The sequence below is a fragment of the Diadema antillarum genome, unplaced genomic scaffold (genome assembly GCF_040938485.1).
Source record: "Diadema antillarum isolate AM-2024a unplaced genomic scaffold, OU_Dant_1.0 scf00000162, whole genome shotgun sequence".
Lineage (NCBI taxonomy): Eukaryota > Metazoa > Echinodermata > Echinoidea > Diadematoida > Diadematidae > Diadema > Diadema antillarum.
The window spans coordinates 253,903-268,630 of record NW_027271051.1 but is presented as its reverse complement, the minus strand read 5'-3'; the positions used below and the strand labels follow the sequence as shown (position 1 = coordinate 268,630).

Here is a 14,728-nt window from a genome sequence, read left to right as displayed (position 1 = left end):
TTCTCTTGCTTTGGTGATGGGAATAGATAAATCATAATGCTGGTGCTGAAATATTCAGTAAAATTTTGCTTCAAAATGTACAGTGTACTGAATGTAAACAGTGTTCACACCAGCTCACAACTGTCCTAGCACATTAAGGGTACAAAATGTCTCCTGACTAATCACCATCATTTTCCTGCAACAGGGCCAAAGAGTAGAAATTATACCTCATTATTTTCTTGTCAGGTTTTGCAAACTTCCTGTGCTTTTTAGGCTTGTTGCCCACTTACTTAACTTTTATGCTGAGGTAAATCAACATGACAGGAAAAAAAAATGATGATAATTTCTTGTCTACATGGAGCAGACTAACCCCAATGTATACCCTCCATCATCACACTATAACATCTTTTAAATGCAATCATGCCGTCATTTTCTCGTTCTTTGCCCAGGATCTGAGCATCTCAATCATGCTGAACGACAGCTACGATAACGTGATGGCTTTCTTCCACCGCGGCATCCTGTACATGGACATGGGCCGACACGAAGACGCCATCACGGACTTCGACAGCGTGCTCAAGCTGGACCGAACCATCGCAGCCGCCCACGTCAATCTGGGACTCATCTACATGATGGACAAGGACAACTATCACAAGTATGTCAGGTGTCCTCTGTGGGGGAAAGTCTTGGCAGAAAAGATGCGAAATATCAATACTCCCGCTTTCTCAGTGAATTCCTAGATTTTTTAGATCCAGAGAGACATGAAATTCTGAGAGGCAGTGCCGCAAAAGGTCTTTTTGATCTTTGAAGTTGATATTAACTGCCGGTAGTTTTTATTATGAATTATCATATTTCTTTTATTAGTTCTTATCATCCACTATTTCCATCCTGTAAAAACATGAAAGCCCCCCCAAATTTGCCTCCATCCTCAATAAACACAGTTTGTAATTTCTGTTTCCCTTATGTTTTGATTGCTTTTCATTTATCTGCCAATCCTGAATTATCAGGGTTTTTTTTTTATTTATGCAGAAACTTAATTTTATAGGAGTGTTTATATGCGACAAATAGATCAACCCAGCCAATCATTATCGTAGCAGATGATATATAGTTGTCGTCTTAATAGGGATTATGCCATCAAAATCTTTGTCCTTTTGTAATGTGTACATTACATACAGTAATATCTGACTTCCATACTTTGTCTGTGCCTGCAGAGCTATCCAGAAGTTCACTAACGCAGTGAAAGTGGATCCAACCTACGTCAGAGCTTTTGTGTGCCGAGGAGAAGCACATCATAAGATCCATGATGTAAGTTTTTAAAATTCTGTTTTTTGACACAATTAATTATTCAGTGTGCTGTTGATTTCTTTTGTAGCATGTCCTCTATGGTGTAGTGGATTTGGCTGTGGATTCTCACTTCAATAGAAGGAGCTGGATTCAAATCATTTCCTGTACTAAAATCCTTGCACAAGATGTTTTTCCCCCTATTGGTCCGTCTTCACTTTGGTGTAAATTGGGTTTCTGATAATACTGGTGTAATAGTGACATAGTCCTGTTTGAGAACAGAGCTAACACTGCAAAGGCAACCCTTGGTCAATAAACCGTTATACAATGTACTGTGATCGTCTATATGTGATCATAGTGCATTGTACTGAATGTGATAAGACTACATTGTGTACCGTAAATAAAAAAGAGATAGATGACCATTGATCTTGCATTTGTTGATGAAAACTTTTGTCTGAGGATCTCTCCAAATAATTATATGACAACCTGGCTCCCTGTCATTAACCCTCGGCATTCCAGGATAAACGTACCAACATTCGATGGTTTATGGGTTATAATGCTATGAAGGGTCTGTTTTTGCCCTTAGTTTGGATTGTTGGTGTCCTTGCAGATCTGAAATGATTGGAAGTGATTGATTCTAAAAATTTGTGTGAAATTGTTGATATTCACAGCTGAAGAACGCCCTCAAGGATTTCACCAGAGCCATCCACCTGAGGCCAGACCAGCAGCACTACTACATGCTTCGTGGACAGATCCTCCTCAAGATGAACAACCTGGAACTTGCCAGCTTCTGTGTTCGGTTAGCTATCAAATTACTTGTATTCACATGAATGTTACCATCTTTATCATCGTCATCTTGATATTTTTTCTTTTTGATTTCTTAATTATCTAATATTATTTTGGGGGCTGGGGGAGGACAGCTAATACCTTCCTTGTTAAAAATGTATTTGTTCTTCTTGTTGTTTTATATCTTTGGCAAAATCTGTCATTCTGTTATTTCACTTGTTTTTCAGATGACATTTGTGATGACTTGTGCAAATTCTGCGTGAGTGATGATTTATCACTGTGTCCCTTCGTATTATAGAAAGAAACAAGCAAGGTGTTATGATATGGAACATTGTAAGCCATTTTCATTACCAACAGCTATTGATATGAGTGTCTGGTAGTGAAATGTAACAAGTGTGTGTAATGGTCAGCAAAAATTTGTTCTGTATGGTCTTTGTTCCTTGTAGGTTCAGTCTTGCAGACAAGGCCACATGATATGTTATTGGCCTACATAATGCAGCTGCTCACAACATTGATTTAAATGACAGTCTTTGGGTATATGCTCATTAATATCCTTGTACATGGGGCCACCAAAGTTACATATACAATTCTGTGATGTGGTGTAAATGTGAATTTAGGGCAATTTTGTACGAGTTATTTGATTTCATGAATGGATCATATTCATATTGGATCTAAATGGTTCTGGGCCCTGTTTTATGAAGAGTTACAATTGGTTATATAGTTGATTTCTATTGTAAGTCTATGGCAGCCTGTGTGGTAAGGAAATTTATAAATGATTATATCTTTTGATTAAACGGGGCCCTTTACTTGATAACCTAATTGGCTGTAAGATAAGTTAACACGCTATTCAAAAAATATTGTGAAATTGAGTCATATAAAGATCAATCATTTCATTTATCAAATAAAACGACAACAATTGAATATACGAGCATTCTCTCACCAAATTAGAATGAACAGAAACCTGGAAAAGGCAGCATCATGCTCCCATCTTATCCATATTGGTGTTTACTCTCGGTTTTTACTCTCTTTTCTGCTTTATCTTAAAAGACATGCAGCCGAGTTGGCCCATGGGCTGGGCTCCTCACCCACTCAGCAGGCGGCTGTTCAGAGCTTCCTGCACAACTATGGCCGGGCCATCGACGTCCTGTCCAGCACGGCCAAAGTCAGTCCCTCCGCCCCGCTCTACATCCTCCTTGGCAAGACGGAAATCAAGGCCAAGAAGTACCGGGAGGCTGTGGAGAGTCTGGAGAAGGCCCTTGGATTCATGGTAGGCTGCCATGTGGTGCTGTGGTAAAGTGGCTGTAACTAGTCATAAGAGAAAAAAGTAATAGGTTCAATCCACAGTAGATGTCATGCAATTCATGGTAAACTGCCATGTGGTGCTGTGGTAAAGTGGCTCTTACCTTGTCAAAAGAAAGAAAAGTCAAAGGTTCAATCCCAGTAGATGACAGGCAATTCATGGTAAGCTGCCATGTGGTGCTGTGGTAAAGTGTCTCTAACTTGTCACAAGAGTGAGAAAAAAGGTCATAGGTTTAATCCCCAGTAGATGACAACCATACTTTTGCTTCTTCATAAAGACCAGCAAGTGAATTTTCATCATCAAAGCATGCAACTATTTAAAACTGTAGAGTTGAAATAGATAAAACTTAGCATTTTAGTATTGATTTATTACCATGTTGGATGCCATTTTGAAGATGACTTAATGATTTCTGAACATTGTTTTGTGTTTGTTGAGAATGATACTTGCTGCCTATCATTGTCTGAATATTGACATTTTTTTTTTTTTGTGGGTGAGGAAACTTAGTATGAAGTATTGTATGTTCCTAGACAAAAGGCATGGATTGCCAACTTCTGTGTTTTGAAGAGAGAGTGTGTACTTACATTCTAAGTAACAGGTATATGCTAGTTGATACTTCTGTATCTCTTTAACTTTGTAAAATGGATGAATGATTTCATATCTTCACTGCCATTTTCCAGAAACCCTGGCAAGAGCGTCAGACGTGGCCGATGGAGGCGGCAGAGGTCTACTACCTGATAGGAATGTGTCACATGGAGATCCCAAACATACTCAAGGCCTACGAGGCCTTCAACAGTGCTATCAAGATCAACCAAGATTACCCAGAGGTGAGGCAAACCTCGACATGAGTAACTCACCAAGATACCTGAATTGCTCAGTAAAGCTATATAGTTCTCATGAGCTGATATCCTGAAGTATCAGACCGTGTAATTTACAGCTGATGTTGCTGGAGGAAAGAGGCTCATGTGAAATTACCTGCAAGGTTTAAGAACCATTGCTTCTCTCCTGCCTTAACTGTGGAATATCTGATAGTTGACTCCTTACTTAATTTCTGTACAAAAAAGTACAATATGTCATTACTTCCTGCAGTACGAAAATGATTTGTTTGATTTGCAGTGTTGGATCAGGGAGCATTTCATGAAGCGTTTTGTCCAACAATTTGTCAGACAAATTTGCTTTCAGCCAGTCAGATGCAAGGATTTCTGTAGCTTGTAACTGTTTGTCAGAAAAAAAAAATCTGACAAAGTGCTTCATGAAATACCCCCCCCCCCCCCCCAGGACTTTCCAGTGTGTGAGAGAGTCGCAACTCATGCACGTAAAAGATCCCACTTCATTCATTCATCACAAAGAGCAGGGTGTTTAACCCGATGAAGTGGTCCCGCCTCACATGCAGTTGGACCCCATGGAAGACCAGCTTAGTGTAATTGAATATGGGCTATCCAGCCATCTTCTCAGATGGAAAATGAACAAACAAACAAACTTTCTTCTTGTGTGTATTCTCTTTACAGGCCTACTACCAGAGAGGTCTGACAAGGACCAGGCTCCATCAAGCCAAGGGTATTCTGGATTTTAACCGAGCCCTGGCCCTGAATCCCAAACTCTTCCAGGCCTACCTGAGTAGAGCTGCATACTATGGCCAGCGAGGGAGGTACTCTAAGGGCATTTACAACTGTAACCAGGCCATCCGCCTGCAACCAAACAGTGTCAGGGCCTACCTCTATAGGTATGTGCATCATGAATTTGGGGATATCTTATTACAAATATGCATACTGATGGGGCTACCCTGTTGAAAGAAGACTGAATCAAATGAAAATGAAAATAAATAATTGCATTCATATTTCCTCCTTTGTTTGTGTATATTTCTCTTAATTGAGACATTGCTTATTCATTGATGATTTTAAACCTGCCCATTTGAAAAAAACAAACTTAACAAAGGGTGTGATAAAACACTTTCCAATATATTCAGTGTTACAAGCTATATACATGTATACCTTGTTGTATTGTTATTTCTATGTGATCAATGATGGCAATGTTATGTAATGATTTGATCATGGAGGACATCTACTCCAGATCAGCGGTCTGCACTTTCCTAAACATGCACATCAAGCGATAGACCACAAGCCGATTGCTATCAAATCTTTGTCGCTATAAACTTGATATGTAAGTTGTTAGTGCATCTGTTGTACATGACAGAGGTGCCCTGAAGTACTACATCAAGGCCTTTGACCTGGCCATCAAGGACTTGTGCCAGGCCATTGAGCTGGATACCACCTGCTCTCTGGCCTACTTCAACCGGGCAGTCTGCTACCACACAGTGGGTGACTACCAGAAGGCGCAGAGGGACTACGGGATTGTCCTCATGCTGGGGGAGGAAAATTCTCTCAAGGTGAGCGCTTTCACCTTTTCCTTTCTTTGCGATTCTGCTCTAGATCTGCATTTTACTGGCATTCAGGGTACCGTTTCATGAAAGTTGTCAGCGCTGACAAGTTGTCAGTCTCTGACAATCACCATAATGGTAACAGTCATTGACCAGAGCATCTCAGCCAATCAAAACCAAGGATTTTGCTAAAATTAGCGCTGACAACTTGTCAGCGCTGACTAAATTGATGAAACACCCCCCAGATGTGCTTCATCAAAATATACAATTTGACTACAGGCTAGGCACCCATTTCATGATTTCTTATTTCCAGAGAGCTTATATCAACACTTCTTATCTGTCTGTTATCCAGAGCTTCTTTAGGTGTTCTGTTGCATTTTTGGAATTGTGTAAGAAATGATCAGTTAAATTGTGTGTCATTCTTGTCTCGTCATTTGAGATGGTTGTGTTGTAACCCTTTCCTTTTTGCAAAATGTCTCTGTTTATATTCATAATATTTTCATTGACAACAAATCAGGCAGAAAAAATAACATTGCAGTATAGTGTATTCACCATTTTATAATTTTTCATGTTTGTATTTAGATATATTCTTCAATTGAAGTTATAAAACCAGGATGAAATCCAAAAGTTCATTATTGTTTGAATGATTGACTCACAATGGATGAATGCCTTTACCAGCAATTAATTTTCTGGTTCCGTACATAATTCTTTCAGGTGTTGATCAACAGAGGACTCATGTACTTTGCCCAGAAGGACTACAAGAATGCCCGTGATGACTTTGCGCAGGCTGTGGAGGTGTGTAGCATTGTGCGATTTCAATTTTTTGCATGTTTCAAGCCCCATACATAAACATCTTCAGCAGCTAAACCTGTCCTAATGGGGCTTAATATGATTATTAGATGAAATATCCACAAAACTCCTGTGGTTACCTTGTAGCTGTTTATGTAGTAATTGTCTTGTAAATTTCTTGTAGATTCATTTTTTTTTTGGTACCTTTCTCCCTTCCTTTATTCTGGAAAGTGGAGGGGTAAGGATGAATTAAACTAGTGGATAAGTGTCAAGTAGATTTGGACTCACTGTGCAGTCAAGAAAAAAAAAAATGTTGAGCATTGTGGACACATACAATATGTTTAAATCATTGTCATCCAAAGAGAACCTGTTTTGCTCCTCATAAAGCATGCCCCAACTTAGGGTACATGTCTTGAATTTAAATATTGTAATAACACTTTGCAGAGACTCCAACCCCAAGCACCTTCTGATCTGGAGATTCTCCCGCCTGAAACCCCTAGCAAACGGGAGACTCCAAGTTGATGTGTGCGAAGCGCGAAGTTCCTATGGTTCTAGATGCTCTCTGGTGCTATCTAGGGCTTATTTTTTTTGACATACAATAGCAATAAGTAAGAAATCCTTTCAAACAGGAGACACAGCGCCAGGGTGGGAGAAATTAAATCTCAAGCGAGAGAACGGGAGATTTTGCAAAAATGGGTTTTCGGCGGGAGATCTCCCGTTGAAAACGGGAGAGTTGGAGTCTCTGACTTTGCCTAATATGCAACATTGTTTACATTTCATTCTTACATTATGGAGCCATCTTGGTTGAATTTTGCATCATTGTGAACACACAGGTCAGCCCAAGGGACCCCAAGATCAGACACACTCTTGGACTGTGCTGCCACAAGTGAGTTAAGGAATTTGTTGAGATTGCTTATGCGTGTTTGTACAGTATCTGAGAAATGATCATTACTCAAAGCCATAATAGTCTGAATTTAGAGAAAAGAGTGTATGTTCATACAAACGTATGCTTACTGAACATATGCAATTACACACTGTTGTGAGACTGTTTGTAAGATACTGTTGTAAGAGACAATACTTGTTTTTGGGGGTCATAATACACCATGTGCTATACTCAGTGCAGATTCTCTTACAGAAAGAAAGCATACACAGTTGAACCTCTCTTATCCGGCCTCCCTTTATCCGGATCTCTCTATTATACGGACGCATTCTCGCCGTGAATTTTTTTGAAATAATTACGGGAGGAAAGGGGGATTCCCAACTCCTTAAGAACTCCTACACAAACACACATGAATTACGTATTACTTTCAACATGATTAACGTACATTACATCAAATTTCCTCCCAAATTGCTTACCTTCAGACATTTTAACATCCCCAAACATCCCCAAATGTAACAATGAAAAGGTTGCAATATACACATTACTACATGTGGTACTACAGTGGGCTACATCAGTACATGTGTATGTATATGTACATGTATAAAGCATTGAGTCTCCAGTATCCGGCCAAATCCCTTATCCGGATGAGCCCCGGTCCCGACTTGTCCGGATATGAGAGGTTCAACTGTATTGGGATACTGGTGATTGCCAGGCAATCTGTCTTACTCATTTTGTTTTATGAGTGCCCAAAGAGATAGAATGTGACTCCAACACTGAAAGACAGTGAGGTACATTGTACAGAGAGAATTGCATTTCTGGAAGGAAGACATTAGAAACCAAAAAGTAAAGGGCACGAGGGCATGTTCTAGGATACTGATTAGGATTAAAAAGTCTAGAACATTATTTAGAGGAGGTTGAGCTGGATGTGAGTGACTGCAGATAAAGGATAAAATGATGAAACATTCATATTGTTTGACCTTCAGAAGGAGTCATGCCCAAAGATATGACAATACACAGATGATAAAAAGAAGCTATGGTGACTCTTGAAGGTCCATCTTCATCCGGAATTTGGATGGTTTATATAAATTTCTTTTGTTTGTATTTTGATTTTCAATTTCTAGACTCAATCGTCTAGAGGATGCAGTGGCGATATACAGTAGTGCACTGGAGGTCAACCCATTCTTCATCGATGCCTACCTTGGGAGGGGTAATGCCTTCATGGATTATGGCCACAGGGAAACAACTCTTCTGGCAAGGTGTGTAGCAAGGATCTCAGGGTTTCCCATAATTCACAACCAGATTTCATGTTATACGTACATATTACCCCTAGAAATATTGGTTAGATATTCACAGTTGGCTTGCTTGGAGGAAATCATCACATTATGCAAATATAATGGTAATGAGGCCAGTGTTTCTTGGTCTGTCCCTTTAATGGAAACACGACCAAGATTACTTGTGTATCCGAGAATCATTATCTTCTTACCGCATTACACATAATCACAGCTTAAAGTTGCCTGGGCAGAATTTTGGTCATTGCAATATAAGTGGAGAAGTTGAAATTTAAAAGGCTCTGTCAGTGTTTAGAAATATTGCCCTCTTTTAATTCCTGTATCAAAGAATGCTCAGACACTTTGAAATGCTATTTGTTGTTTCATATCACTTTTAATTTTTTTTTTTTTTATCAGTGCCCTGACAGGGTATGTTCTTGTAGCCACAATATTGTAATTTTGATGATCAATATTCAGTATTTCGTCTATATTATGCATGTTACCATTAAAAAAACAAATTTGCGATGGAATTTATGTTATTTGAAATTAGGGTCACAGTCTGTTGAGTGAGTAAATGTCTTATTTGCTGTGAAATTCATGTTGTGTGAGATAATGCTCACTGTCCATTGAGTGAGTAAGTGTCCTATTTCCATTCATGTTTTCAACTCTCACATTATCCCTTTCAGGAGAGACTACCAGAGAGCCTTGCTCTTGGAACCGGAGTGCCTGGTGGCCAGAGTCAATCTTGCCTACAACATGCAGATCAGTGGCCAGTACAAACTAGCGTGGAACCTCTTCTCTGCCTGCCTGCAGCTCAACCCTGGTGAGTGTAAGAACCTGAAGATAGGTTATGTCACCATTCCCATGCACGGGAGCTGCTCCAATCTCGAGTGCCGCTAAGAATTTTTCATCACTGTAGCGTAGGAGTGAATTTTCTGCCATACACTCTCAGTTATGCACCCCTGTAACACTTACTATCCGTCCAGCTCTCTAATGTGTCTCCATACAATGAAAGCTGAGGCTTGCATTAGGATGCAAGCTTTCAAAATATACATATTTTAAGTTCTTATGCAGAAACCTGAAATCCTCATAAGCCACCCATAATTCACAAATGCAATATGAATAGGGTAATTGTTTTAGTGTATCAACCATATGTGCTAACTGACCTCAACTTTTAATCCCCTAAAGGTAGTTCGTACATGATGACTTTGATATGACACAAAAACTTTGCAGATACATCTGCTGCAGAACTTAATTAGGCTGTAATAGTTGTGGCCAGTAGTAGCTATAACGATATCATGGCCAGTTCAATTAGGTTAAGAAATTATCACCTCCTCATCTTGTAGAATACCGTCCGGCCCTGGAGGGGCGAGCCATGGTGTCACTACAGATGAGCGACCCCTACGCAGCCTTACTGGACATGAACACTGCCCTCCGCATCGCTAAGACCGCGGAGCTCTTTGTGAATCGGGGTGTGGTCAACCAGTTCCTGCAGGACCACGAGAGTGCCATGACCGACTACCAGGCGGCCATCCGAAAGGACCCCAAATATGCCCTGGCCTTCTTCAATGCCGCCAACCTCTACTTCAGCAATCGACAGTTCATTCAGGTACTCACTGCCTGGGACTTGTGACTCCCTGTCTCACTGTAGTGGCTTCCTCCATCTTTATTTCACCTCTCAAAAAATCACTAATGGCACTTGATAAAAGTTGCCAGAACCTCTGAAGCATGATCATACAAGCAAAAACACAAGATCCAAACACCTCACGGCACTTTGTTGGACAAGCTTCTCTGGTTCAGCACTTCCCTTAAATGATCATTGAGTTAAGTATCAAAAAAAAAAAAAATTCAAAACCTCGGAACAAACCTCTATATCTTCTGTATACCATTTGGTCATTTTGCAGTTAGATATTATGTAATATCTCATCTTGTGAATACATTTTGCATAGTTGCACAAATGCTGAAAATATAGCTTGTTGATTTTAGCATTTAGTTCACAACCAAAGAGCTATGAGAATAATTTGTCATGACTCTGATAATAGGCCTACATGTGTGAATTAACAGAAGTTATAATATGACCTCGAGTGTTTGTGGTAATTTGAAATTCATGATATTCTTGTTGACTTTGCTTTCTAGACTTTGCTTGATTTTCAAATTTTGAATCATACTCAAGTGACTGCAAATGTAGAGATGTGTTAATTACAGGGGCGGATCCAGGAATTACCAAAAAGACAAAAAATTAAAGGGGGCAAGTGCCTGGTGCGCCCCCCGGATCCGCCATTGATTTACAAACACATTCTGTACAGACAATGTGATTTATGGTAAGGATTACTTGCCACATCTAAGCTGCTCTAAACTACTTCCTTTGATTTGTACAGGCACTCCAGTTTTATGACAAGACGCTGGAACTGAATTCGTCAGATGAATCAGCACTTCTCAACAGAGCTATCACAAAGGTATGTGTCAACTCGCACCATTACACCAAAGTGTTCCATCCAATCACAAGTCTGTGCATCATTTCCTCCAAGTAGGCTTTTCTCAATAGAGAAAGTCAAGTGTTTTGCTATTAGTGTTTACGTAGCTACCGACTCTTATCTACATTTATATGAAAATCTGGTCAGCTTTTGAGCCAATTTGAGTATTGTACAGGTTTGTGCTTTTAGTGTTTGTTTGCCCTTATGATCATATGATTTGTTTATAGGCTTTAGTCATTATGGCCTGCCTCTGTTACCATGACAACTTCTTGCACCTCTACCATAATATGCTTCTCTATCTTTAATCTCCCCCTCCTTTACTACCAACTCGTCATTCCAGGTGCTGATGAGGGATGCGAGGGGAGCTCTGGAGGACTTCTTTGAGGCGGTCAAGCTGAGTCCATTCTCTGCTCACCTGTACTTCAATCGAGGCAACCTCTACACGTCTCTCAAACGCTATCAGCTTGCTGAGAATGACTACTCGGAAGGTATGCCATCTGTCGTCACATGTCCATGTGCTGAGCAATTTTAAAGGGATGGTATAGTTTTGGTTTAGATGGGGATTCATGTTTTAATTTTTTGAGACTATTCGAAATCAATTATGAAATAACAAAGAGCATATGATTCAAACAACAATTACAGTTTATTTGATGAAAATTGTTTTTGAAGTGGCTGAGATATCCAAAGTAAAACAAAGTAGTCCTAATTAAAGGTTGGACCCATCTTTTATGAGGACTACTTTATTTTTGGATATCTCAGCCGATTCAAAACCAATTTACGTCAAATAAACTTTTAATTGCTCTTAGAATTGTACACTCTTTATTATTTTATAAAAGTTATTTTGAATTGTCTCACAGAAAGTTGAATCTCCATCTCAACCAGAACTATACCATCCCGTTAAAATTCGACTAGACCATCTGCTAGCTCTGTGTGAAATTACTGTTGTCTATGGTAGTCTGTAATCAATAGCTCCTGTGGTAGATACTGTTATATATTGCCAGAACTGCAAAATCTCCCTAATTCTGTAGGAGGCTCACTGAACATGTAATTATCTCTTCATAAGCTGGCAGAAGAATATTCAAGTTTCCCTAATTTGGGAATTATTTTCTGCCCATTGAGATGTGTGTAATATAGAAGGCCCTCACCATTTGCTCTCTCTTGGGATCCTCTCTGATTTTGATGTGAGGAATGCTGGCAGCCCTGCATATAATTTACAATAGTTCCTTGAGGGTTTCGATTTTGTTATTGTTTTATTTTCTATTTTGTTAACTGAAACTGATTTGTGTGAAGTAGTTCAGGTCATCATCATTGTGAGCTGGTCATATCATATTTCAAAGAAGAATTATGTGGTTACTGTGTTCAAGTATTTTAAGCAAGCATTTCTAAAAACTATTGAATAAAGGTGCTCTCCTTAAAAAAATAAACAATAAAAAAAATTGACACTGATGGAGAAGCTCAAGTATCAGGAGAGCAGATCTCAACACTGTTGACTTTAATTAATCCTGCTACTGCAAGTCAAGTTCCAAACTGGGTCTAGATATGTGTGAAGTTGATATGTTTATGTTCACATTTCTGTCCTGTCGTTTCCATTGCTCCATATTGCCAGCCCTAAATCTACAACCAGATGACCCCTTGGTCTACAAGCGTCGGGCGGAGGTGCGGGGCAAGTTGGGCAAGAGGGGAGAAGCCATCCAGGACTACAAGAGAGCCATCGAGATCCAGAGCAAGAAGCACTTTTGACTTTACCACCATTCCACCTCACCTCACCTCTCTGCAAGCAGTGCAGCAACACTCGTACTACCTAGAGCAGCCAAATCAAAAAGATTGGACACACTAGGATAATTTGCAACAGAGCTGGAGTTGTGATATCAGTAAGAGTACTGAATGAACTCTAATCCACTGTATGCCATAGGCTGTTATAAAAATATACCTGTAATGTTAGACTCTGGCAGCAAACATAAGGTGCACTGACTGAAGCTGCATGGAACAATTAAAAGCTGTGGACAGAGTATGCAGTTGAGACACTCTCTGGCATTAAACCAGTTGTTCTACATGTAGTAGTGTAAAGATCGTCTGTCCTTTACATTCCTCCCCTAGAGTATGGTGAAGGAGTTGTGTCTTATGTTTTTAGTCAAATTTCAGGACCTATGGCAGAAAGAGCAGATGGTTTGACAGTGAGATTTGACATCAAATGTAAATTGGGAAATTTGAAATCAAAGTGGGTGCAGAAGGATCAAGTTTTCCGTTTTTCTTTGGCCATTGAGCTTTGCCTTAAGCAGATTTTAAAAGCTGTAGAGGTATCAATGAAGTGTTAATCACAGATTTGTTACTCATACTCACAAGTATGAAAATAAGAATGACCTCAGAATCACCATTGGAACTCATTAATACATTCACAGAACGTGTCTGTTTGAATTCTCATTTGACTTGATAATGGCCCATAGGTTTCGAGGTATTACAAAATATATATCCCCCACTTAACCCTTATGAGCAGTGTGGGCCAGGGCCAGGCAAGAGCTCACCCACATTACTGGGCTAACAGTGAGTTTTAGTTGCCCCATGTGAGGCTACTGGGTTTGTAATATGTACATTGAGTTGCCATGACAATATCTTTATCTTTGATCTTTTACTTACATGTATGAGAGACAAGGGAGTCTTTACAAAATTACATCGCTTTTAAAACAAGAATATGTAACAAAACATGATCACTGTTTTCATCCCATGACCAGGAGACCATGTAATACATATTCACATTGCAAGCTATATATATCACATGGCCATTAATGATCATATGTGAAGCAAAGTGTTCACACTGAATTGTCCATAAACTGCACTGTGTGTGCAAATTGTGTGAGACATCCGTCCAAATGTCACCGTGTGTAATTCTGAAGGTAAATTGATTTGAATAACTTGAATGCATTTCCTAATATATATTCCGTCCATTGAAATTATACTCGTGTCTGGAAGGTAACAATATATTTTTATATGTGAGCTCTTTTATGGAACGTCTTTCAGGATAGTCGATACTCTATAATAGATTACCATTTCAGTTTCTCATTTTAGCAAATGTGTGAAAAGTATCGAAGAGCTGTAAAGTTATGTATTATATCACAGCAAATGTATGTGTCATGCATAGACCTACATGTCTATGTTTGAGACCAAATAAAGTGTTATTTATGAACAGTAAATGTATTTCACATGCTTGTTTTGCCCTTGAAGAAGTGCCTACTAAAGGAAGTGACAAGACCCAATTCCATTCAGAGTTATGTACGGTATAATCATGCAGATGACATGGAATTTCTGGACAAGTGTTGAACAACATGGACAGCGCGGGAAACATAGTATTTGATGGCAGATTTGCCAAATTTTATTTGATAACTTTGCCATACCTCCATAAAAACTGCCCAGACTTGAGAAAGAAGGGCAGGAATTTATGGATGTGCAACAACTGCATGGGTAATGGCATAGATATCAGGTACAAAAATATCCCAGATTTGGGATTGATTGGTAACAAGGTGGGGAAGAATAGTGTATACCTGTGTATAGTGACAAAATTTGCGTAAAGTGAACAGAAGCAATAATTCATGGCACATTTAAAAT

General features: G+C 39.4%; 1 protein-coding gene across 1 annotated transcript in view; it reads left to right on the top strand.

Moving 5' to 3' along the window:
- LOC139722254 (uncharacterized) overlaps positions 1 to 12,868 on the top strand; it is a 36,191-nt gene extending 23,323 nt beyond the window's left edge. The window contains exons 31-45 of the mRNA XM_071633563.1: positions 429 to 631; positions 1,188 to 1,281; positions 1,929 to 2,056; positions 3,091 to 3,310; positions 4,021 to 4,167; positions 4,849 to 5,063; positions 5,534 to 5,726; positions 6,432 to 6,512; positions 7,340 to 7,392; positions 8,508 to 8,642; positions 9,341 to 9,477; positions 10,001 to 10,263; positions 11,033 to 11,110; positions 11,469 to 11,616; positions 12,735 to 12,868. Of these exons, the coding sequence (XP_071489664.1) occupies positions 429 to 631; positions 1,188 to 1,281; positions 1,929 to 2,056; positions 3,091 to 3,310; positions 4,021 to 4,167; positions 4,849 to 5,063; positions 5,534 to 5,726; positions 6,432 to 6,512; positions 7,340 to 7,392; positions 8,508 to 8,642; positions 9,341 to 9,477; positions 10,001 to 10,263; positions 11,033 to 11,110; positions 11,469 to 11,616; positions 12,735 to 12,868 (2,229 nt within the window). The remainder of the gene's footprint in view (positions 1 to 428; positions 632 to 1,187; positions 1,282 to 1,928; positions 2,057 to 3,090; positions 3,311 to 4,020; positions 4,168 to 4,848; positions 5,064 to 5,533; positions 5,727 to 6,431; positions 6,513 to 7,339; positions 7,393 to 8,507; positions 8,643 to 9,340; positions 9,478 to 10,000; positions 10,264 to 11,032; positions 11,111 to 11,468; positions 11,617 to 12,734) is intronic.
- The last annotated feature ends 1,860 nt before the right edge of the window (positions 12,869 to 14,728 follow it).